The sequence below is a fragment of the Haliotis rubra genome, unplaced genomic scaffold (assembly GCF_003918875.1).
Source record: "Haliotis rubra isolate DU_JTF1 unplaced genomic scaffold, ASM391887v1 Scf751, whole genome shotgun sequence".
In the NCBI taxonomy this organism is placed as follows: Eukaryota; Metazoa; Mollusca; class Gastropoda; order Lepetellida; family Haliotidae; genus Haliotis; species Haliotis rubra.
In genome coordinates, this window is record NW_025767470.1 from 279,918 (window position 1) to 306,822 (window position 26,905).

The 26,905-nt window shown below is 45.7% G+C and overlaps 3 protein-coding genes across 7 annotated transcripts in view; 2 read left to right on the forward strand and 1 right to left on the reverse strand.

Annotated features, from left to right (window-relative positions):
• LOC124260152 (procathepsin L-like) lies at positions 1 to 21,805 on the reverse strand. 5 transcript variants are annotated; one of them, XM_046694403.1, is made up of 12 exons: positions 21,699 to 21,805; positions 21,411 to 21,443; positions 16,158 to 16,354; positions 15,314 to 15,456; positions 13,117 to 13,269; positions 12,705 to 12,737; positions 12,201 to 12,389; positions 10,943 to 11,045; positions 10,625 to 10,687; positions 3,864 to 3,969; positions 3,448 to 3,563; positions 1 to 210 (listed from the first exon to the last, which is right to left on the reverse strand). In XM_046694403.1, exons 3-11 carry the CDS (start codon positions 16,318 to 16,320, stop codon positions 3,464 to 3,466), a joined length of 1,053 nt encoding a protein of 350 aa, XP_046550359.1. In that variant the 5' UTR covers positions 16,321 to 16,354; positions 21,411 to 21,443; positions 21,699 to 21,805; the 3' UTR covers positions 1 to 210; positions 3,448 to 3,463. The 5 variants fall into 5 exon arrangements, with proteins under 5 accessions (XP_046550359.1, XP_046550357.1, XP_046550355.1 ...); XM_046694401.1 differs by having other exon boundaries at positions 10,625 to 10,681; positions 10,937 to 11,045; XM_046694399.1 differs by lacking the exon at positions 10,625 to 10,687 and having other exon boundaries at positions 10,880 to 11,045.
• On the forward strand, positions 17,242 to 20,093 carry LOC124260154. Its single transcript, XM_046694404.1, has 2 exons — positions 17,242 to 19,020; positions 19,062 to 20,093. Exons 1-2 carry the CDS (start codon positions 17,242 to 17,244, stop codon positions 20,091 to 20,093), a joined length of 2,811 nt encoding a protein of 936 aa, XP_046550360.1.
• The window catches only part of LOC124260151 (retinol dehydrogenase 14-like), a 16,879-nt gene continuing 11,142 nt past the window's right edge, over positions 21,169 to 26,905 (forward strand). The window contains exon 1 of the mRNA XM_046694397.1: positions 21,169 to 21,268. The gene's annotated coding sequence lies outside the window, so the exon portion shown is untranslated. The remainder of the gene's footprint in view (positions 21,269 to 26,905) is intronic.

Here is a 26,905-nt window from a genome sequence, read left to right on the forward strand (position 1 = left end):
TTTCTGATATCTTTATTCATGATCAAAGTATATACCTACTAAACAGCCTGAGGAACACATGGCGTCAACATGATGTCAATAAAGACAAGCATTTCATCAATCAAAAGAGAGAAATATTCCTTGTTTTGTTCTAAGAAGGGAAAACGTGCTTCAGGACTATTGATGCTCGACTCCAGGGTGAGTGGGGGACGCGCAGAATTCTGGACCAGTCTGGAACAAACCAGTTATCCATGTCATATGTACTGAACATCAATGAAAACGCACCAGTCTAAAATTGTCCATATTTTCATCAAGATGGATTTCAGCATGACAATGATCAATGAATATAACAAACATGAAGTCGAAGGGCATGTCCAGTTGAAAAAATGCTTTAGAAACAAATTCCTGTCCACAGTATGACTCTTAATTCCAAAATGCATCAACATGCAGCCACGCCATGAAAAAAGCGCGAATTCCATTCTGAAATCATATTGACTGTGACATTAAAAGCAGGTGTATGAGAACCGATTCTCATTGCTTCACTAACGATTGTGAAACGAGGACAGAGGTTAACACCTCACGAAAGAGAACGTGTACTAGGCATGATTCATATTGCCACCAGCAGCAGGGATATTGCTCGACAACTTGGACTTGGCCACTCCACCATCGTTAGGCTTAATAGATGACATCAGTAGACAGGCAGCACCTGTGACCTTCAATGACCTTGGCAACAACGTGTTACGACGCTCCATCAGGATCGCCATATTGACCTTGTCCATATCAGTGATTGAACACTGCCGACTGCCAGTTCAAGGTTGACGTGGGGGTCATCAGCGCTGACTCCATGCGACGCCGTCTACACGCTACAGGGCTCCATGCTCGACGTCCTTACGTTGGACCAGTTCTGACTGACAGACACCGTAATGAGCGTATACAATGGGCTAGCAGGCATTTTCAGTAAAGGTTACAGTAATGGCATGGTGTGGTAGTCACTGACGAATCACGTCTTCATCTACGTAATGCTGACGGCCGATTACGTGTTTGGCGTAGACGTGGTGAACGTTATGTTGATGAGTGTGTGGTTCAGACAGACCTTTGGGTGGTGGGAGTGTCATGGTCTGGGGTGGAATAAATTACAATCACAGGACTGCCTTCATGTCTGTCAAGGGAGAGTTAATGCCCTTTATTACCGTGATCAGATTCTTCAGAATCACATCGTATCTGTCTTCAATCACCAGGACAACGCACGGGCACACACAACAAGACTTTCCATGCAGTATCTGGCCCAGCAACACATCCAGGTTATTCATTGGCCAGTACAGTCGCCAGATGTATCCCTCATGGAGCACTTGTGGGATGAAATTGGTCAAAGTATTTCGTGGCGACAACAGATTCGAAACATCCGGGAACTTGAGGCTGCACTACTGCAGAAGTTGAATGCCATCCTCAAGAACTCTTATTCGGACGCTTATTGACTCAATGAGGAGACGTTGAACAGCATGTGTCGATGCAAATGGCGGTCACACGCGATATTGACTTTTCGATTTGACCCCACGTGTGTTTGATCCTTTCTGTCTGTGGAACATTTCAATGAATGAGTGTCTTTTCTGTGTTGTTGTTTGTCAGTCGTTCATCTGTTATTATCCACTCAAAAAATATCAATTCCTTACACGTGCTTTTAATAATCTGAACTTTTATAAGTGGTGCGTTTTCAATGATGTTCAGTATATTTCCTCTTCCATTGAGCCGATCGCTGCCTACGATACAATAATTGATTACAGAAGGTGAAATATTACAATTCAAATGTGTCTACGAGTTGTTATACAGTCCTTATTCACCTCGTCAAATTCATATTTTCGTCCTCAGATCCTTTTTAGTGATGATGTTCAACAGGCAATATTGATCCTCAGCTTCGTCATGGTTAATCTTGGACATTAAAGGATACTTCTGTCAGTGTCGTCCGGTGAATCTAAAACATTAAAGGATGCTTCTGTCGGTGTCGTCCGGTGAATCTAAAACATTAAATGATGCTTCTGTCAGTGTCGTCCGGTGAATCTAAAACATTAAAGGATGCTTCTGTCGGTGTCGTCCGGTGAATCTAAAACATTAAATGATGCTTCTGTCAGTGTCGTCCGGTGAATCTAAAACATTAAAGGATGCTTCTGTCGGTGTCGTCTCGTGAATCTAGGACATTATGGGACGCTTCTGTCAGCTTCGTTATCTGGTGAACCTAGGACATTAAAGGATGCTTCTGTCAGTGTCGTTGTGTGGTGAATCTAGGACATTATAGGACGCTTCTGCCAGCTTCGTTATCTGGTGAATCTAGGACATTATAGGACGCTTCTGCCAGCTTCGTTATCTGGTGAATCTAGGACATTATAGGATGCTTCTGCCAGCTTCGTTATCTGGTGAATCTAGGACATTAAAGGATGCTTCTGTCAGTGTCGTTGTGTGGTGAATCTAGGACATTATAGGACGCTTCTGCCAGCTTCGTTATCTGGTGAATCTAGGACATTATAGGATGCTTCTGCCAGCTTCGTTATCTGGCGAATCTAGGACATTATAGGATGCTTCTGTCAGTGTCGTTGTGTGGTGAATCTAGGACATTATAGGACGCTTCTGCCAGCTTCGTTATCTGGCGAATCTAGGACATTATAGGATGCTTCTGTCAGTGTCGTTGTGTGGCGAATCTAGGACATTATAGGACGCTTCTGTCAGTGTTGATGTCTGGTGAATCTAGGTGAGGTGAGGTGAGGTGAAATTGGGTTTAACGTCGTACTTGAGAATATTTCGCTCATATGACAACGTGCATGCGTGTGTATGTGTATGTGCGGCTGCTTGTACTAGTCCAGACTGAAGCTGGTTTTATAGTGCTAGCCCACTGAGATACCATGCCGCAGTGAAGCATGAATACCCCACTCAGACACATTATACTGACTCCGAGCCGACCAGTCCTTGTTGTACCCATTAATGCCGAGCGCCAGGCAGGGACCAACAAGTACCATATTTTAACGTCTTTTGGTATGACGCGGTTGGGGATCGAACCCGCGACCTTCCGCTCTCCGGGCGGACGCTCTAGCCGCTACACCACGGAGGCGGTTGGGTGAATCTAGGATATTATAGGACGCTTCTGTCAGTGTCGTTGTCTGGTGAATCTAGGACATTATAGGATACTTCTGTCAGTGTCGTTGTGTGGCGAATCCTGACGTGTTTGCTTTAATATCGTTATGTGAGACATCAGAGACATCCTTGACAATTTAACAACAGCTGTTTAGAGACATCGGTTCTGAAGAGAACATGTCACAAGGAACACATGGACATGTCACAAGGATTACAATTTCCACATCAGCAGAATTTATCCCCATGTAACACTAAACTGAATGGTGGCTAGATCACATTGAGTGTTATACGACTTAAATACAGGATGGGTTTCAGTTGAATGTGGCTACCGGTCGGTTTGCTACTTACAATCTGTTTTGAAGGGCTACACACGGGGATAGCTGGCCTCGCTGGCTATTCCACACTGGTTGTGTTTGTTGCGGGTCATCTTCACATAGCCGCCTTCACCCCACGATAATCCCCAGCTATAAATACACAAAACGGGAACAATTACACGTAATTCTAGGATTGTGTAGGAGACTTTTTCTTGAAAAGTTCAATCTGTCTTTTACTTTACAAGCTAAATTATGCACCAGCTGACCACAGCGAAATATCCGCTGACAGTCAAACATGTGTGGATACTGGCTAAACGACTGAGCTCTTAGTAATTACATATCTCTTACTTGAAGACATTAATTCAACCTTGAGCACTATCAGTTCAAACGAGTCCTTTCAGGTCATACATATACCTGTGATGTTTTATAATTGGTCCAGAACAGATATACCTGTTTTTGACTAGCCAGTAGTCCAGTCCTTGCAGTGTGCCGTATCCGGCGGCCAGCACGGCGTGGTCCAGGTTGGTCCTGCTGCACCGCTTCTCGCTGTAGACACCTGCAACCAAGGTTAAGATTGGAAATCAGGGGCTGATAGCTATGTGCAATTCCAGATTTGTCTAACATATACATGTTCCTTTCATGGCAGATGCATATGTATACTATTGCCATGAATGATTCAAGGAATATGTCACCACCAACAGATTCCAAAAGCTTGTGAGGGACCACCTTAAGTGGACATTACCCAATTACAAAGCAGCTTTCTTTAGTCTTACAGCACTAGTTAGCGTATTTATTTTCAAATACCACCGGGTGTATGGCATCAAAGCTGCATATAGGCTTCGACAACTGGACAAACTCTACATTATAATGTGACTCTCCACAAATTCTTAGTTGGTTAATTTTGTAGTGATTCAGTGAAAGCTTTATTCTTTACATTGACTTCATATATTGAACACATATATCATCATCTTTTAAAACCTGCCTATTTTAAACATCTATATATCTATATAAGAACCGAGTCCAGCACATCCGGGAACCGAACCCACGGACCCAGCAAAATGCACTAGAATCTGTACTTTACTGAGAAAGTACAAACCAAAATATAGCATATGTTACAGTTGACCAAATAGCACTGTGTATTCTTAAACAGCTATAGTTTCTAAGTAAAAGGATACAAACTGAAGATATTACAATGTTAATGTTTAGGAATAATATGTACTCACAGTTGTTTTAATTTATCTTTCTTAACACACTTATCAACTACTGAGTAAACTCTGGTAATGATTTACGTAAAATATAGTCCTTTGTATAAATATTAAATGTCGAAGTTACTTGTGCAGTGTATGCACAAAATACCCACAGACTTGGCGAGTGGAAAACAGATGTTTCGATTTCACCTTGTATTGAAAAGGGTTTGTAGTTTTCAAGCAAAGAACCATTACCTGCAAAGAACCATTACCAGACCACAGCTGATGTTAAATTTGTATTACCTGGAGGATGGGCCAGGCAGGTAATTCGTGAGAGAGGAATTACTAATGATTCCTCACGACACGGTGTTACCTCCAATGAAACACATAGACATAAATATATAAAAATGGGGGGGGGGGCTGTATATTGAACGATAGTTGATGATTTGTGTCCACTCTAAAAACCCCAAAGATGCACGTGCAATCCGTTCACGAGATTTCCGTGCTTCACCACCTGTTGCAGTGATACTGTTCGCCCAAACACAACATTTTTCATGGCAAATGTTACTGAAGCGTTGTGGCGATTGTTTAGCTTCATAACTACCTACAAAAATTGAGTTCGAGTCCAAATTGTAAAATTAAATTTTGGTATCGCTTCTTTTGCCCGTTAGTTTATTTCATACAATGACATGGTATGCATTTTATTCAGTATTATTACCACATGAAACGTTGTATAATGCTTACATAAGCGCCAGTATCGGTTTAATTAAAAACTAAATTACTGGGCGATGACCGATGACTACTATACAGCAATTTACACAATAGCACATTCAATCTTATTTGTATATATGCATACAGAATGTTCAGAATGTTTGTGTGTAATGCATATCGTAGGATACCTTGGATACTTTGTTCACTACCGTTGTTAGCAAGGTGTGCTTAGTGTCGATGTACATACGTCTTGTGTTTGCAATATCCTAGGAGTTATTGTCCTTGGTGTATTTGGAAGGTCATGTGCGGGACTTCCATGGCAACAGACAGGGCACACAGATCCTACACCTGACTGACTTACCTCCCTTGTACATCTGGAAGGACCTGTGCGAGGCTTCATTGGCAACCGTCACAGGACACTCAGATCCTACACCTGACTGACTTACCTCCCTTGTACACTGGAAGGACCTGTGCGAGGCTTCATTGGCAACCGTCACAGGACACTCAGATCCTACACCTGACTGACTTACCACCCTTGTACAACTGACTGGACCTGTGCGAGGCTTCATTGGCAACCGTAACAGGACACTCAGATCCTACAACTGACTGACTTACCTCCCTTGTACAACTGGACGGACCTGTGCGAGGCTTCATTGGCACCCGTCACAGGACACACAGATCCTACACCTGACTGACTTACCTCCCTTGTACAACTGGAAGGACCTGTGCAAGGCTTCATTGGCAACCGTCACAGGACACTCAGATCCTACACCTGACTGACTTACCTCCCTTGTACAACTGGAAGGACCTGTGCGAGGCTTCATTGGCAACCGCCATAGGGACACTCAGATCCTACACCTGACTGACTTACCTCCCTTTGTACAACTGGAAGGACCTGTGCGGGGCTTCATTGGCAACCGTCACAGGACACACAGATCCTACACCTGACTGACTTACCTCCCTTGTACAACTGGAAGGACCTGTGCGAGGCTTCATTGGCAACCGTCACAGGACACACAGATCCTACACCTGACTGACTTACCTCCCTTGTACATCTGGAAGGACCTGTGCGAGGCTTCATTGGCAACCGTCACAGGACACTCAGATCCTACACCTGACTGACTTACCTCCCTTGTACACTGGAAGGACCTGTGCGAGGCTTCATTGGCAACCGTCACAGGACACTCAGATCCTACACCTGACTGACTTACCTCCCTTGTACAACTGACTGGACCTGTGCGAGGCTTCATTGGCAACCGTAACAGGACACTCAGATCCTACAACTGACTGACTTACCTCCCTTGTACAACTGGACGGACCTGTGCGAGGCTTCATTGGCACCCGTCACAGGACACACAGATCCTACACCTGACTGACTTACCTCCCTTGTACAACTGGAAGGACCTGTGCGAGGCTTCATTGGCAACCGTCACAGGACACTCAGATCCTACACCTGACTGACTTACCTCCCTTGTACAACTGGAAGGACCTGTGCGAGGCTTCATTGGCAACCGCCATAGGACACTCAGATCCTACACCTGACTGACTTACCTCCCTTTGTACAACTGGAAGGACCTGTGCGCGAGGCTTCATTGGCAACCGTCACAGGACACACAGATCCTACACCTGACTGACTTACCTCCCTTGTACAACTGGAAGGACCTGTGCGAGGCTTCATTGGCACCCGTCACAGGACACACAGATCCTACACCTGACTGACTTACCTCCCTTGTACATCTGGAAGGACCTGTGCGAGGCTTCATTGGCAACCGTCACAGGACACTCAGATCTTACACCTGACTGACTTACCTCCCTTGTACACTGGAAGGACCTGTGCGAGGCTTCATTGGCAACCGTAACAGGACACTCAGATCCTACAACTGACTGACTTACCTCCCTTGTACAACTGGACGGACCTGTGCGAGGCTTCATTGGCACCCGTCACAGGACACACAGATCCTACACCTGACTGACTTACCTCCCTTGTACAACTGGAAGGACCTGTGCGAGGCTTCATTGGCAACCGTCACAGGACACTCAGATCCTACACCTGACTGACTTACCTCCCTTGTACAACTGGAAGGACCTGTGCGAGGCTTCATTGGCAACCGCCATAGGACACTCAGATCCTACACCTGACTGACTTACCTCCCTTTGTACAACTGGAAGGACTCCAGCGAGGCTTTATTGGCAACCGTCACAGGACACACAGATCCTACACCTGACTGACTTACCTCCCTTTGTACAACTGGAAGGACCTGTGCGAGGCTTCATTGGCAACCGCCACAGGACACACAGATCCTACACCTGACTGACTTACCTCCCTTGTACAACTGGAAGGACCTTTATGAGGCTTCATTGGTAACCCGTCACAGGACACACAGATCCTACACCTGACTGACTTACTCCCTTTGTACATCTGGAAGGACCTGTGCGAGGCTTCATTGGCAACCGTCACAGGACACACAGATCCTACACCTGACTGACTTACCTCCCTTGTACAACTGGAAGGACCTGTGCGAGGCTTCATTGGCAACCGCCACAGGACACTCAGATCCTACACCTGACTGACTTACCTCCCTTGTACAACTGGAAGGACCTGTGCGAGGCTTCATTGGTAACCGTCACAGGACACACAGATCCTACACCTGACTGACTTACCTCCCTTGTACATCTGGAAGGACCTGTGTGAGGCTTCATTGGCAACCGGCCACAGGACACTCAGATCCTACACCTGACTGACTTACCTCCCTTGTACACTGGAAGGACCTGTGCGAGGCTTCATTGGCAACCGTCACAGGACACTCAGATCCTACACCTGACTGACTTACCTCCCTTGTACAACTGACTGGACCTGTGCGAGGCTTCATTGGCAACCGTGAACAGGACACTCAGATCCTACAACTGACTGACTTACCTCCCTTGTACAACTGGACGGACCTGTGCGAGGCTTCATTGGCAACCGTCACAGGACACACAGATCCTACACCTGACTGACTTACCTCCCTTGTACAACTGGAAGGACCTGTGCGAGGCTTCATTGGCAACCGTCACAGGACACTCAGATCCTACACCTGACTGACTTACCTCCCTTGTACAACTGGAAGGACCTGTGCGAGGCTTCATTGGCAACCGCCATAGGACACTCAGATCCTACACCTGACTGACTTACCTCCCTTGTACAACTGGAAGGACCTGTGCGAGGCTTCATTGGCAACCGTCACAGGACACACAGATCCTACACCTGACTGACTTACCTCCCTTGTACAACTGGAAGGACCTGTGCGAGGCTTCATTGGCACCCGTCACAGGACACACAGATCCTACACCTGACTGACTTACCTCCCTTGTACATCTGGAAGGACCTGTGCGAGGCTTCATTGGCAACCGTCACAGGACACTCAGATCCTACACCTGACTGACTTACCTCCCTTGTACACTGGAAGGACCTGTGCGAGGCTTCATTGGCAACAACAGGACACTCAGATCCTACAACTGACTGACTTACCTCCCTTGTACAACTGGGAAGGACCTGTGCGAGGCTTCATTGGCACCGTCACAGGACACACAGATCCTACACCTGACTGACTTACCTCCCTTGTACAACTGGAAGGACTGTGCGAGGCTTCATTGGCAACCGTCACAGGACACTCAGATCCTACACCTGACTGACTTACCTCCCTTGTACAACTGGAAGGACCTGCAGGCTTCAGGCTTCATTGGACAACAGATCCCACAGGACACACAGATCCTACAACCTGACTGACTTACTGACTGACTTCCCTTGTACAACTGGAAGGACCTGTGCGAGGCTTCATTGGCAACCGTCACAGGACACACAGATCCTACACCTGACTGACTTACCTCCCTTGTACAACTGGAAGGACCTTTGCGAGGCTTCATTGGTAACCGTCACAGGACACACAGATCCTACACCTGACTGACTTACCTCCCTTGTACATCTGGAAGGACCTGTGCGAGGCTTCATTGGCAACCGTCACAGGACACACAGATCCTACACCTGACTGACTTACCTCCCTTGTACAACTGGAAGGACCTGTGCGAGGCTTCATTGGCAACCGTCACAGGACACTCAGATCCTACACCTGACTGACTTACCTCCCTTGTACAACTGGAAGGACCTGTGCGAGGCTTCATTGGTAACCGTCACAGGACACACAGATCCTACACCTGACTGACTTACCTGCCTTGTACAACTGGAAGGACCTGTGCGAGGCTTCATTGGCAACCGTAACAGGACACTCAGATCCTACACCTGACTGACTTACCTCCCTTGTACAACTGGAAGGACCTGTGCGAGGCTTCATTGGCAACCGTCACAGGACACTCAGATCCTACACCTGACTGACTGACTTACCTCCCTTGTACAACTGGAAGGACCTGTGCGAGGCTTCATTGGCAACCGTCACAGGACACACAGATCCTACAACTGACTGACTTACCTCCCTTGTACAACTGGAAGGACCTGTGCGAGGCTTCATTGGCAACCGTCACAGGACACTCAGATCCTACACCTGACTGACTTACCTCCCTTGTACAACTGGAAGGACCTGTGCGAGGCTTCATTGGCAACCGTCACAGGACACTCAGATCCTACACCTGACTGACTTATCTCCCTTGTACATCTGGAAGGACCTGTGCGAGGCTTCATTGGCAACCGTCACAGGACACTCAGATCCTACACCTGACTGACTTACCTCCCTTGTACAAATGGAAGGACCTGTGCGAGGCGTCAATGGCAACAGACACAGGACCAACAGATCCTACACCTGACTGACTTACCTCCCTTGTACAACTGGAAGGACCTGTGCGAGGCTTCATTGGCAACCGTCACAGGACACTCAGATCCTACACCTGACTGACTTATCTCCCTTGTACATCTGGAAGGACCTGTGCGAGGCTTCATTGGCAACCGTCACAGGACACACAGATCCTACACCTGACTGACTTACCTCCCTTGTACAACTGGAAGGACCTGTGCGAGGCTTCATTGGCAACCGTCACAGGACACACAGATCCTACAACTGACTGACTTACCTCCCTTGTACAACTGGAAGGACCTGTGCGAGGCTTCATTGGCAACCGTCACAGGACACTCAGATCCTACACCTGACTGACTTACCTCCCTTGTACAACTGGAAGGACCTGTGCGAGGCTTCATTGGCAACCGTCACAGGACACTCAGATCCTACACCTGACTGACTTATCTCCCTTGTACATCTGGAAGGACCTGTGCGAGGCTTCATTGGCAACCGTCACAGGACACTCAGATCCTACACCTGACTGACTTACCTCCCTTGTACAACTGGAAGGACCTGTGCGAGGCGTCAATGGCAACAGACACAGGACCAACAGATCCTACACCTGACTGACTTACCTCCCTTGTACAACTGGAAGGACCTGTGCGAGGCTTCATTGGCAACCGTCACAGGACACTCAGATCCTACACCTGACTGACTTATCTCCCTTGTACATCTGGAAGGACCTGTGCGAGGCTTCATTGGCAACCGTCACAGGACACTCAGATCCTACACCTGACTGACTTACCTCCCTTGTACAACTGGAAGGACCTGTGCGAGGCGTCAATGGCAACAGACACAGGACCAACAGATCCTACAGCTGACTTTAGGTCCGACTCGCTGCCCTTTCCAATGTCGACGTGACCGGTGCAGTTTGCGACCACTTTGGAGCCCTCATATTTGCACATAGAATCCTGCAATGCAAATGTTCATGGTGTAACCACAGACTTACTGGAAGCCAGTCTAAGTAACCTTAGGCTCAGAATTATTCGTTACACTGCTATACTAACAAAACCTAGTAGAAGGTCGCGTCAGCTAACCTTTTGGACTGACCAATCAGAACACAGCTTACCAAATCGCGTAAGTTCACAATCGCACATACCGTTTGAACCTTTACCTAAAAAACTCGAACGATTCCGAATGCTATTTTCCGCACGATCGCTTCCGAGTGATACACTCAATGAGTAAACAGTCGCAGAAATTTTTGTTAATATTCAAGGATGTCATCTTGCGAAATTATAAGCAAATAGTAACCATGTCATTAGAAACCCATAAGCGTACTTTCTACATGTCAAATATCTGCGTTTTATGCGGATTTTCGTTTGTTGATAGATCTGTGTCAGCGACCAGGGAAGAGAAAATCCCAAAACCGCTTCGTAAGTCCTGCCGAACCCTAACAAGTAGTCGTTGTCTGATTGGTTAAATCCGTTCGGCCGTCTCGCGTTTGATTGGACGTTCATAGGTTGCTCAAAGGTTAGCTGATGCGACCTTCTACTAGGTTTTGTTAGACTCAATATAGCAGTGTAACGAATAATTCTGAGCCTAAGTTTACTTAGACTGTACTGGAAGCATAAGTGGGACCCCCTTCATTGCAGGAGAAGGGGTGTGGTGGCGTGTGGTAAGGTTTCCAAGCTTTCTGATGCACGAATATACTGAAATAATTACCCTACCCTCATGCTTTTATGTTTGGAAGGATCCTAGCCATTTTTACGACCCTTCTTGGAAAATCATCTTTCATGTTTATATATATTATGTTTTTTTAAAACAAAATGTGACTTCCAGCAAAATCAGCTTTAATTTTTCTATAAACCTCCTTTACAGAATGTCATATTTTGGGGTGTCCCTCCCCTGATGTACTCACTAATCACTAATTCCTTCTCCCCAATCCCTCTATTAATAATATATTACCACTCCCTATAATTGGGAACATCCACATCTGGTGGACTCACAACATAAGTATCAATTTTCAGAGCGCCCATTTCTCCGATATTAGTTTTCATGTAACCATCCCTACACAAAACCCAAGGGAGTCGATGGTAATCTGTCAGGCCAAATTTAGTCGAGCTTACGTGAGCCAAGTACGGGTAGGCGTTCTCCAGTTCAATGCCGTACTCTGCGATATAGTTGAAGGCGTAGTCCACCCATCCACCATTACAGCCGCTCTCGCTGAATGTCCGCGAACAGTCCACCAGCTGCTGCTCGCTGAGGGAGATGAGGCGACCCTTCTTACGGAAGTGTTGGCCTTCCAAGGAGCCAGTCTGCAGGGATATACACATAGTGTGTAAGAAGGGAATTTAAACTACAAGATTTTAAACTAGAATGTGTTATTCATATTACTAACCATTCCGTTCGGGGACATAACGCAATCAAATGATGTAGTGGTAGTGCTGTCGTAACGTGTATATAGGCATATATCAATAGTGTTGTAACGTGTATATAGGCATATATCAATAGTGTTGTAACGTGCATATAGGCATATACCAATAGTGTTGTAACGTGTATATAGGCATATATCAATAGTGTTGTAACGTATATACATTATATATGTGGTTATAATGTGACTGAAAACTCACCGTGCTGAATGCCCAACAGGAACCACACTGACCCTGAAAGAGACATCACGATCGTTATCCCCTGTGGCTACATGGCTATCGTGATACACATAATGAAATCCAGGTTATAACATGCATTAGCTAATTATTCTAACACGTATCCAGGTTCCCATGTGCAATTGAGATTGGTATGTTTTTTATAAAGAAAGACTTTGTAGCTGTGTTTAAACGAAACCTAAATGCACCTAAATGCAAAATTTAATGTAGACAAGGATTTTATAGAATGAAAGGATACGATTACAGCTTCTGGTAGCATACGGGCTTACGTTCATACCTTGTGATTCGACATAGAAAATACACGAACTACACACAAACAGGAAGAACAAAAGGTAAATAGAACCCCACCCCCACCCCCACCCACACACACACTTACCTGATCTTTGACAGGGGTGACATACCCACGAGTTCTCCAGTCAATCTGGTGCGGCAGTAGGTCGTCTGCCAGAGAGACGTGTACAGGTGCTCCGTGCGAAGTGCGCTGCATGCTGTGATCCAGATGCATGTAACTGCGAAACTCCCCATGTGTCTGATGGAGATGCACAAACATTACATAAACACAAATTGTGAGAGAACACGTAGCATAAGTATCCGCTGTACCGTGGTGGGGATCATTTGAAAGCATGTCGACATTTCTTTTCCAAATAAAGATAGTTCATGTATTGCACATTGCAGTATTGTTCGGCAAAGGAAAAATGTGCTCGCATGTAAAATAACATTTTGAAGAAAACTTACAAAGACAGATATACGTCAAATCCTCACACCCCTCTGTTCATGTTGGCATGTAATGAAATAATAATAATAATAATCGACCTTCCAGACAAATGATATTGGCTTTTGTCTTTATGTTTGGCAAACCAAGCTGGCAATTTCGTAACTGTTGGGACAATTTCCAATTGTTCAGATCGAGAGAGTGGGAGAAAAAGAATCTACCAATTGGCGTTGTGATTGTTTCCAAGTAGGGCCTGTGGCGGACAGGAAATATAGCTGCTAGCATTCAACATGCGTTAGATATTATACTTCCTTTGTAAAGTACAAATTCTAGTTCTTTGATGGGACATGGGATGAACACTCTCAGAGTGCTTGACATAGATAAACAATTCATTGCCGGCATTTACATTGATCGCACGGTACGAGGAGCGTTCAATAAGTAGTCGGCCTGACCTAGAAAATGATACAAATACCGCTGTTTTTATGTTTTATTTTTCTACATATAATCTGTCAACCTCAAGCAAATTGGTTTTGCTATGTTCCAGCCTCACGATCTCCATTTTGTTTTTACCTTGGTACCCCCGAAAAACGCAAAATCTGCAGTAAATGCCTCACAAACTTCAGGAAACAAAATATGCAAGCAACATGTTGTGTGTTTGAGATAGGCAGAAGTCCGCTAGATTCAAACTTAGATATTAAAGTGCATAAAAAAGCAATTTGAAACTACAATCGCTTGTTAAAGTGGCTTATGTTTACTGAAAGAGCTTGTTTTGGAAACACTACCCCTCTTCCCCCACCCCTTTCAGATGACGTAATCATAAGGACATATCTTATTCTAATGTTTTCACTTTCTAATACATAATGCCAAGGGTTCAAACTAAATACTGAATGGTCACACAAGTGTCATCTCTCAATATATTGTAAAGAGTGCCAGCTTGAATATCTGGACACAATGTTTTTGAAAGATTAAAATGGGGGTATCCTTAAAAACAGCCCCCGTCTAAATATAAATCAAGCAATCCAAATCTTTGACTGTTGATTATGACGGGAAGTCATCCAATACTATACTGAACATATTTTATATCATATTTTCTGAGGGCATACCATTATCCAAGAGGTACCAAATGACACCCCTATGTGTTGTGATGACTAATATGTCGTTAACCACATTACCCGCATATGTGATTTTTTTGGATATGGCTTTGCTAATGATTCCTTCAAAATAAAATGGAAGCTTTTCAAACATTAGACATCGAGAACATACACAGCAAAAATAACTTAGTTTCCGTTCTTGCGGAAACCTACTGGATATTGGGTAATGTAGGTTTCCGCTCAGTTTCAGTATCCGGAAACAGACAATGAGAGTTTCCGCATAGTTTACAAAACTGAAACTAACACTTGTAGGTTAGGCTGGCTTCTTTTTGAACGCCCCATCGTGTTAGTGTTCATGCAGATCAACCCCAGGATCTTGTTTCGACAATGCGAGACCCCACACAGCTGGTTCTGGCCAAGCACGTCGGTGTTTTGAACACAGTACCAATCATGGTAACATGTCGCCCTGAGTGAACTCTGTGACATGTTGCCCCAAGTTTTCTGTGGGATACGGATGCGGACAATCTAGATATAGAGTCAATATGGTGTTTTCGGTGTTTATATCTTGCCAAATGTTATTATTTAGACACACACCATTTGCATCAACATATGTTTTCTTGGTTCTTTGTCATTTTGGAAGACTGGTCTGTGTGTTTTCCTGTGATCGTTAGTTTCTACGTATATAGTCCGTCTCTGACTCTGGATTCTTGTCAATGTGAGGCACACTACACGTAAACACAGTCTCAATGGGAATCTGACTCATTCCATACCATGTCAGCGAACTGGTTGATGCCCAGGTAGAAGGAGATGGCGCCGTTCTTGTACAGTTTGTTGTGGTCCGCGATGTATAGCAGGTTGTCTTTGAAAGTCTCGTACCTTTGCTTCTCTGTCTCAAAGTCGCGGAATATTTTACCTGAAATAAGTCTCGACGTTACCGCCTTGGTTCAGCTTAGATTAATTATCACTGGGCGTTTTCTGGTCTGGAGGAAATATATACATATATACATAACCTTATACATAACTGAATAGAAAAAGTGTATAGGTCAGGCCAGAATCAAATAACAGGTGTATACTAACGCTTAGTCTGAATATATATAATTTTAATAGTAACAGATCATTTCATTTCAAATGAAAAGGAGCCCCAGTGAGATGAGAGATTCAGACTCTGTCACCCGATCCCTAGAGTGAGTCAGCTATCATGCAGATGAACGGACCCTGAAACTGAGGAAATCTAGACTATCTTTAGCTTTAGCATTGTACAAAGGACTGGACAGAAAGGAAAATAGCATGGTCGATGGACTGTGACATAAACTATGGGTTGCAGCTCGTGTAAAAGATTTGCTTGACAAGTTTGTGAAGGGAAATCTGCAGAGGTATTTGACCACACAGAACCAGCCTGCTGCACGCCGATAATCCACGTGGAGTCATAAACCGCAAGCAAACCCGTTCCCTTCGATCTTAAATATTAATTCATGTATTGTTAAATGTAAACAGAATAATAACTGCTACATTATGACTAACTTTCATATATCCAAGTTACTGTTATGCCGAACTGGTTATGAATGGTCACAAGTGTACTTATCGTTCACGTTTTATGGATCCATTTCTAAGTACCGTGTGTGTTCTTGAAAATCTGCCACTCTTCATAGACGGAGAAGGATGTCCTCGCTGCTGTCGACACCTGACGCCCAGGGCTACTCATGTTGAACTTCTCAACAAGCAGAAAGTGTCCCATGACACACGACAGATACATCGACACCAGTAGAAGGTACTGCATGTTGTCACTGCAGACGTTTCCTAAGGAGCTGGAACTAATGTAATATAAGATTGTCCTAAGATGCAGTGAGTTTTTCAATATACAGCACAGCGTGACGTCACTTTCTTATCTGTCACCTATTATGAAATTATACTCTGTTTGACTGGGATAAGACATCCCAATTTAATTAAGTACTTGCTCATTAGCCCTGTCCCTCTGTAGCTGATAGCAGCCAAAGTTGAGTTACATTGGCCCAAGTCGGTGTTGACGTTAGAGGACAAATATACTGGAAACTGCAAAGTTGCATCTTTTATGGGATTATTACTTACACAAGTTCAAAATCAGAAACGGCCATTTCTTGCCGACTTTATATAGTCTTTGAAAGGAAAGCAAGCCTAAATTGGTGAGGTCTCAGCCTCATTCGTGGATGAAAGAACGCTCTCATTTAATCTCGACTACCCGATTATCATGGCCAATCACAGTCCACCAGGGCACCGAGCATCATCATGGCCGACACGTGCCACCTCCAGACATTGTACCAGGCCGTGTGTAGTGCCTGCCAATCACAGTCCACCAGGGCACCCAGCATCATCATGGCCGACACGTGCCACCTCCAGACATTGTATCAGGCCGTGTGTAGTGCCGGCCAATCACAGTCCACCTGGGCACCCAGCATCATCATGGCCGACACGTGCCACCTCCAGACATTGTACCAGGCCGTGTGTAGTGCCGGCCAATCACAGTCCACCTGGGCACCCAGCATCATCATGGCCGACACGTGCCACCTCCAGACATTGTACCAGGCCGTGTGTAGTGCCGGCCAATCACAGTCCCACCTGGGCACCCAGCATCATCATGGCCGACACGTGCCACCTCCAGACATTGTATCAGGCCGTGTGTAGTGCCGGCCAATCACAGTCCACCTGGGCACCCAGCATCATCATGGCCGACACGTGCCACCTCCAGACATTGTACCAGGCCGTGTGTAGTGCCGGCCAATCACAGTCCACCTGGGCACCCAGCATCATCATGGCCGACACGTGCCACCTCCAGACATTGTACCAGGCCGTGTGTAGTGCCGGCCAATCACAGTCCACCTGGGCACCCAGCATCATCATGGCCGACACGTGCCACCTCCAGACATTGTATCAGGCCGTGTGTAGTGCCGGCCAATCACAGTCCACCTGGGCACCCAGCATCATCATGGCCGACACGTGCCACCTCCAGACATTGTACCAGGCCGTGTGTAGTGCCGGCCAATCACAGTCCACCAGGGCACCCAGCATCATCATGGCCGACACGTGCCACCTCCAGACATTGTACCAGGCCGTGTGTAGTGCCGGCCAATCACAGTCCACCAGGGCACCCAGCATCATCATGGCCGACACGTGCCACCTCCAGACAGTGTACCAGGCCGTGTGTAGTGCCTGCCAATCACAGTCCACCTGGGCACCCAGCATCATCATGGCCGACACGTGCCACCTCCAGACAGTGTACCAGGCCGTGTGTAGTGCCGGCCAATCACAGTCCACCTGGGCACCCAGCATCATCATGGCCGACACGTGCCACCTCCAGACATTGTACCAGGCCGTGTGTAGTGCCGGCCAATCACAGTCCACCAGGGCACCCAGCATCATCATGGCCGACACGTGCCACCTCCAGACATTGTACCAGGCCGTGTGTAGTGCCGGCCAATCACAGTCCACCAGGGCACCCAGCATCATCATGGCCGACACGTGCCACCTCCAGACATTGTACCAGGCCGTGTGTAGTGCCGGCCAATCACAGTCCACCTGGGCACCCAGCATCATCATGGCCGACACGTGCCACCTCCAGACATTGTACCAGGCCGTGTGTAGTGCCGGCCAATCACAGTCCACCAGGGCACCCAGCATCATCATGGCCGACACGTGCCACCTCCAGACATTGTACCAGGCCGTGTGTAGTGCCGGCCAATCACAGTCCACCAGGGCACCCAGCATCATCATGGCCGACACGTGCCACCTCCAGACATTGTACCAGGCCGTGTGTAGTGCCGGCCAATCACAGTCCACCAGGGCACCCAGCATCATCATGGCCGACACGTGCCACCTCCAGACATTGTACCAGGCCGTGTGTAGTGCCTGCCAATCACAGTCCACCAGGGCACCCAGCATCATCATGGCCGACACGTGCCACCTCCAGACATTGTACCAGGCCGTGTGTAGTGCCGGCCAATCACAGTCCACCAGGGCACCCAGCATCATCATGGCCGACACGTGCCACCTCCAGACATTGTACCAGGCCGTGTGTAGTGCCTGCCAATCACAGTCCACCAGGGCACCCAGCATCATCATGGCCGACACGTGCCACCTCCAGACATTGTACCAGGCCGTGTGTAGTGCCGGCCAATCACAGTCCACCTGGGCACCCAGCATCATCATGGCCGACACGTGCCACCTCCAGACATTGTACCAGGCCGTGTGTAGTGCCGGCCAATCACAGTCCACCTGGGCACCCAGCATCATCATGGCCGACACGTGCCACCTCCAGACATTGTACCAGGCCGTGTGTAGTGCCGGCCAATCACAGTCCACCTGGGCACCCAGCATCATCATGGCCGACACGTGCCACCTCCAGACAGTGTACCAGGCCGTGTGTAGTGCCGGCCAATCACAGTCCACCTGGGCACCCAGCATCATCATGGCCGACACGTGCCACCTCCAGACATTGTACCAGGCCGTGTGTAGTGCCGGCCAATCACAGTCCACCTGGGCACCCAGCATCATCATGGCCGACACGTGCCACCTCCAGACAGTGTACCAGGCCGTGTGTGGGTGCCGGCCAATCAGTCCACCAGGGCACCCAGCATCATCATGGCCGACACGTGCCACCTCCAGACATTGTATCAGGCCGTGTGTAGTGCCGGCCAATCACAGTCCACCAGGGCACCCAGCATCATCATGGCCGACACGTGCCACCTCCAGACATTGTACCAGGCCGTGTGTAGTGCCGGCCAATCACAGTCCACCTGGGCACCCAGCATCATCATGGCCGACACGTGCCACCTCCAGACATTGTACCAGGCCGTGTGTAGTGCCGGCCAATCACAGTCCACCTGGGCACCCAGCATCATCATGGCCGACACGTGCCACCTCCAGACATTGTACCAGGCCGTGTGTAGTGCCGGCCAATCACAGTCCACCAGGGCACCCAGCATCATCATGGCCGACACGTGCCACCTCCAGACATTGTACCAGGCCGTATCAGGTAGTGCCGGCCAATCACAGTCCACCTGGGCACCCAGCATCATCATGGCCGACACGTGCCACCTCCAGACATTGTATCAGGCCGTGTGTAGTGCCGGCCAATCACAGTCCACCTGGGCACCCAGCATCATCATGGCCGACACGTGCCACCTCCAGACATTGTATCAGGCCGTGTGTAGTGCCGGCCAATCACAGTCCACCTGGGCACCCAGCATCATCATGGCCGACACGTGCCACCTCCAGACATTGTATCAGGCCGTGTGTAGTGCCGGCCAATCACAGTCCACCTGGGCACCCAGCATCATCATGGCCGACACGTGCCACCTCCAGACAGTGTATCAGGCCGTGTGTAGTGCCGGCCAATCACAGTCCACCAGGGCACCCAGCATCATCATGGCCGACACGTGCCACCTCCAGACAGTGTACCAGGCCGTGTGTAGTGCCGGCCAATCACAGTCCACAAAACACATTGCCTCCTTCATCCTCTGCATTACAAATACAGCATACTTTGCTAGGTTACTCTCTGTTGACCAGCAATACATGTAAGGCAATTAAAAGCCATTAGCTTAACCTTCCGTGCTATGGACGCCCTAGACAGATGTTATCGGTGCATGTCAGTGAAGCAACGACACGGAATATTTAGATCGGGAGTATTTGTGTCATTCAAGCGTAGGAGACTGGCTGTCAGTTAATTATTACCATCCTCTTGATAAGATGGAAAGAACCCCTACTAGAGACTGGGTGATCTCTGTTTAACCCTGTGGGAGCAGGATCTACCTGGGTGGGATCAAAATACAGAAAGTCAGGTAACACATTACACAGGCGACAGTTATCAGGAGCTGCTGGAATTATTTTAAGTCACAGTGCACTGAGGGCTTTCTGTACGGGGACAGGAGAAAGAAGGGGGACACTACCTCGAGACAGCATTCAGGATTAACCAGAGGGCTCTAAAGCCCCGCTTCTACTCGAGGTTCAAAACGGTGATATCCAGGCATCACAATGGGAAGTTTCTGCCTGACATTTACAATCTGTAGTAGAAGGATTTCCTACATTGTTATCTTACCTATGACCTTCTTATGTGTGCTAAATACTATATCACTGTGAATTGTTATTATTGTAGCTTAGTTTCAAAATCCACTGTGCAAATGTGAAGAAGGTTAAGGAGGTAATCTATGCTGTCATAAAATTATGCATGGTTTTTGAATTAACTGCAGTGCCCTGATGCCCTGTGGATTGTATTTTGTATCATTCATGCATCTACCTTATTGTACTTATGTTGTGGTAGCCGGGGGTCTAGTATACTGAATACAATGGTTTGTCCGCAATGTGACATTGGCACTGTAGCTTTCCCAAGGTTGTCAGCAGCAACCTGCAGCAACCAATACAGGACCAGACGTGTCCTGTTACGGGTGTTCGGATATCTGATAGTGAAAGTATTAGTTTCAGATAATTATGTTGCTAACAATACTTTAAACGCATTTCCATTCGCAACCAGGAACGTAAACAATGTTCACCCATACTTGCTTGCAGCTTGTTTGTATTTACGATTTCCTTCTTATCAAGGAAGCTATAACATTCAGACAAGGAAGTATTTCGGTGAGTAAATATCAATTCGTTATAAGGTTTAGCTGGCACTGATCAAAGTTTAAACCACTAGGGTAACTTCTATTCATATAAAAGCCCCAGAAAACGTTTTACAAGAAGACGTCATGGATACCTTGATAAGCACATTGTTTCTTTGTTTCTAAAAAGACACTGTATTCACATGTGAAGCATGCCGAGGAAGTAGTGACATAAAACTGCTTACATAGGTTAGAACATGCCCAGTCCGTCCTCCTCGCTCCTATAAATACCGCTACCTACCTCGCTGTATACACCCAGTCTGTGATCCTCTCTCTTACAGATACCTACCTCGCTGTATACATCCAGTCTGTGATCCTCTCTCTTACAGATACCTACCTCGCTGTATACATCCAGTCTGTGATCCTCTCTCTTACAGATACCTACATCGCTATATACACCCAGTATGTGATCCCCTCTCTTACAGATACCTACCTCGCTGTATACACCCAGTGTGTGATCCTCTCTCTTACAGATACCTACCTCGCTGTATACACCCAGTCTGTGATCCTCTCTCTTACAGATACCTACCTCGCTGTATACACCCAGTCTGTGATCCTCTCTCTCACTGTATACACCCAGTCTGTGAGACACTCTCTTACACCCAGTCTGCCCTCGCTATCGACTCCGATATTATATCTACTTCCTTGATGGGTTCAAACAGTCATGATTTGACAACCGGATTACTATGGAATCATAATGGGGACATCGTTGCCTTATCTCACCGTCGCGTTATTGCACTTAAAAAACAAACAAAAGTAATACAATTAGGTAAAGTGCTAAAATGCAAACAATGTCACGCTGTCGCACAGCTGTCTGCACTTAGAAGCATCTATAAAGGGCTTTAAAATGCGTCACATCGCGACAGCACGACATATTTTAAGGGAACTGATGAGACTGCCAATAACACAGGCCGGGCCATCGGGTAAAACTGAAAAGGGATTGCATATAACTAAATCTACAGAGATGCGCACTAGTACACTTCCGTCGTCAACTCCGTCGTCCACCAATGTATAGCTTTCCCCAAGTTTGAAACAAAATGCATAATATTTAACAATGAAATAACTGCATAAGATAGGTACCCTCAGATGGCCTTATGCTGTGCTATGGAAGTATCGGGTACCCTTAGACGGACTTATGTTGTCTTATGGAAGCAGCGGGAACCCTAAGACCGACTTATTTCAATTCAGTTCTTTTATTCGGTATAAAGGCCAACGGCCTATGTACAACATAATACAAAATAATCATTATAATGACAGATCGGAATTTCTGAGAAATAGAGCTTCCTTAATAAATTTTTGCAACATGTAGCAAAATAGTTATCTTATTACATGTTAAAAGAATTTTAAACTTAAACATCGTGGGTGAATTACAATAATATACTCTCCCAAAAAAGAAACGCATATAGGATTTCAACTGCATTTTTATGGGTTTTTTTAAACATCTTTTAGGCTTTATGAGTCAATGAAATAAAGGGAAATTGCACACTGGGAATGCAGACTTATCCGTCTTTGGCACCAACTCGAGGAAAGTCAGTTTGAGTGTCACATGGAGACGTGTGGTGGTGCTGAAGTCAATACCTCGTGTGACCACCGTGGGCATCCAGAACTGCACGGCATCGCCTCGGCATCGAACGAATAAGTCTCAGAATCTCGTGTTGCCCAATAGCAGCCCACTCTGCCTGGAGTGCCTGTGCGAGTTGCTGAAGTGTCTGGGGCTGAGGGTTACGGCGTCGCACCCGTCTGTCCAGGGCATCCCACAGATGTTCGATCGGGTTTAAGTCCGGTGATCTTGAGGGCCAGGGGAGCACATTGATGTTGTGGTTCTGGAGGAAGTCTCTAGTGTGACGTGCTTTGTGGGGCCTGGCATTGTCCTGTTGAAACAACTCCCTCTGGCGATCAATGACTGGAAGGAGGTGTGGGCGTAGGATTTCGTCACAGTACTGTTGAGCTGTCAGGTTGCCCTGGATCATCACCAAATCACTTCTCCTACGGCAGGTGATCGCTCCCCACATCATAACACTCCCCCGGCCGAATCTGTCCACCTTGGGAACGCAAGCGTCGGCGAGACGTTCACGTCGACGTCTGTACACCCGCATTCTTCCATCGCGTTGTTCCAATAGAAATCGTGATTCATCACTGAACCAGATTCTACGCCAATTCGGTAGGTTCCAGGTCTGAACGTTGGTGCACCATTGAACTAGATGTCGACGATGTTGTTGTGGAAGCACAGGGCCAACATAAGGTCTTCTGGCACGTAAACCAACCTCTCTCAATCTGTTCCTGACGGTCCTCAATCCGGGTATTTGTCGAGCGGTACTGGTCGCCGTAGCTGTTCGATGACGCAGGTGATGTACCCGGATGTAGCGACCCTGCTCCGTAGTGGTCGCTCGAGGTCGCCCATTACGAGGGGCGTCTGCTCCCGCATTCTGCCGGCGATATCTCTGCCAGAGCTGTGAAATGGTGATTTGGTGAACATTCATTCGTCGGGCAACTGCACGTTGAGACTGGCCAGCTTCAAGCAAACCAATGGCGACACTTAGACGTGGCATTTTGCGTTCGTCAACAATATTCCAAATACAGTGAATAATCGACAGACAGCGATCAACCTTTTATACCCATCATTGAGACTATCTGATCCCCAACTTTCACGTGCATTGCATGTGAATTGTGTATTCTGTGACACTACACGCCGAAATTGAAAATCGTGCTGTTAAATACGGGTATTTTACGGATGGTGCGTTTTGTTGTGATGTTTCAAAACATAAACACCATAGGACTCATAAACAGAGCAAAACCTTTTGTACAATGAATCACGTTTTAATTCATTGCTACATGAAATTGCTATTTTCATGATGCGTTTCTTTTTTGGGAGGGTATATCTTGGTATATATTTTGATCTGAGATAGTCATACAATGGACATTTTAGAAGGAAGTGATATTTATCTTCTACACAACCTAAAGCACAAAGTGTACATATTCTATTACTGCGGGGAATGCCACCCCGTCTGCCAATATTACCATTAAAGGAAGCTCACACATTCGTAATAAACATACAAGTCTTCTGTATTCTCTTTCTGGGATAGCACACAAATGATATTCAACTGACAAAAGAGATTTATATTCTTTATAATTACATAATTTACTTGAATCACAAATGTTAGAGTACCAATTTTGTTTATTGCAGTCTTTAAGTCTTTGTACAAAAGTATTAAGAAACATGTTTTTATCACCCACTTCATGTGTGATCCACACTAAACCAAAGCCATAACTAAATAGTAAGTGTTTAACCTTTGAAGCCCAAGTTATACGATTACAAATCATCTAATGATTTACATAATAAATAGCATTGTTTTGGATATCTAAAAGTTGGCATTGCTAACAATTTTAACCAAATGTAATACATCGTTTATGATAATCAATAAACAGACCATGTCTACCGCATTCACCCAAAGCAGCATCATTTGAGACATAATACCCAACACCTAAAACATATTTACAAAACTTAATCTGAAAACGTTCAACATATTGATTTTGAGAAAATCCCCATACCTCACTGGAATAAAGTAAAATTGGTTTTATCTGTGTATCAAATATCTTAAATAAAACAGTGGGAGAAATATTCTTTAACTTATACTGTAGGTGTTTAACTGAAAATATAGCCTTATTGGCTTTCTGAACAAGAACATTAATTGCTTTTGACCAACATAATCTTTTAGAAAATGCAATTCCCAGGTAATTATAATACTTTGATATCTTAACCTGATCACTTCCAAACATCCATTTTTCTGTTCCCCTTAGCTTACCACCGTTTCTAAACACTAATATCTCTGTCTTATCTAGATTAACATTTAATCCCCATTTAATACTATACTGCTTAAGTACATCAAGTTTTCTCTGCAAACCAATAACACTGTTATCAAACACACACACGGCATCTGCATAAAATACCAACAATATATCCATAAATTCTTGACCTACAAAAATACCCCTAACATTGGATTCATACAACATATTTTCAAATTCTACCACAAACAATGAGAACAGCAAGGAGCTGAGTACACATCCCTGTTTCACACCACTCAATGTATCAAAATAATTGGATATTGACAAATTAGTTATTTTAACAACAGATTTTACATTTGCATACATATCAAACAAAACCTTAAATAGTTTACCATGAATGCCCCTTTTCAACACAGAGTACCATAATAGTTTTCTATTAATAGAATCAAATGGTTTTTTTTTTAAATCAACAAACAAGCAGTAAAACATACTTTTGTACTAAACATTGTAAAATAAAAATGTTGTCTAGAGTGCTGTAACCAGCTCTAAACCCTAATTACAACAGCTGTTAGACAGCATGTTAACCTGTTCCTCCTCGTGTCGTTCTTTCTTCAGACGACATAGATGTCGATACAAGTTTCTTAATAAACGAAATTCAGTCCAATATAAAGAGATGCCAGTTTTCCTAAACATGTCCAAGTTTGAATATTTAAGCTGTTTCAAGTGTCTACACTCCTCGTCATACCAGTAAGCACTACGAGGTTGAGAGGACAAACCTCCGTGGACTCGCATACCTACCTGTTCTGCACTACGGGTTATACAGGAAGCTAGTTTGGAGACAGCGTCGTCCACACTCCTCAGAACATCGCTTGTGAAGTCATGAATACCATAAGATGACAATTCACATGTGAAGCTACCTGAATAATCGTATATCTTTTCATCCTTCCATTTACGTTTAAGAACAGAAATTTCTTCGTTATCACTCACGTCAACTTTGTCACGCTGTATTTTCGTTCGAAAGGTCAATAGAATCGGCAGATGGTCCGATTCACATCGGGTATCAGTCTGAAAGTCATGATCTATTTCAAACAGATCAGAGGAACATAAGCAGTAATCACCAAGGCTGGTGCCACTGGCAGTATAACATGTCATATCACCGTTAGGATCAGATTCACATCGGCCATTCATCATGTGAACATTGAACGAACAAGAGAGGTCTATTAAATCTGTACCGTAAGAATTCACAATGTTATCTTTGCTTTTCCTAGGTGTTTGAAAACTGTCAGAGATGTATTCCATATCTTCGAGAATCGGAATGTGTTTATCATCATCACGTAGAATATAGTCTCTCAGGTTCCCAGTCCTCGCATTCAGATCACCCATGATGATGTACCGAGTGTCCGAAATGTCAATGTCGGATAAACACGACAATAAGGAGTGTTCCAAATAGTCCAATCCTTTCAACAATCTAGAATCACTCTTTACTTATGTTGTCTAATGGAAGCGTTGGGTACCCTTGGACGGACTTATGTTGTCTTGTGGAAAGCAGCGGGTACCCTAAGACGGACTTATGTTGTCTTATGGAAGCGGTGGGTACCAGCGTCTACATGGGGTACTGCAAGTATCTCAGTACTACTAAAGCTACCAAACCTTTCTGCTGTTGAACTCCATTCTGATTTCATATATTTTTACAAAGCGTACCCTTTGTTTTATTGATATATTTTGGCGGGCACATGACCAGAACCGTCTACAGTGTTTACTGGAGTATGAGTCAATGCTGAAGATGTAACACGTGTCATTTGACTTAACGACCATAGAACCGGTAACTCAGGAACATTGTCATTGTTAGCAGTTTATGTACTTCAAATACAGCACATGTGTATAGTGTCTCTTATATACAGGTGGTATTGTTTCCTTCCGTGCTGTTATTTACTGACAATAATGTGCACAGAT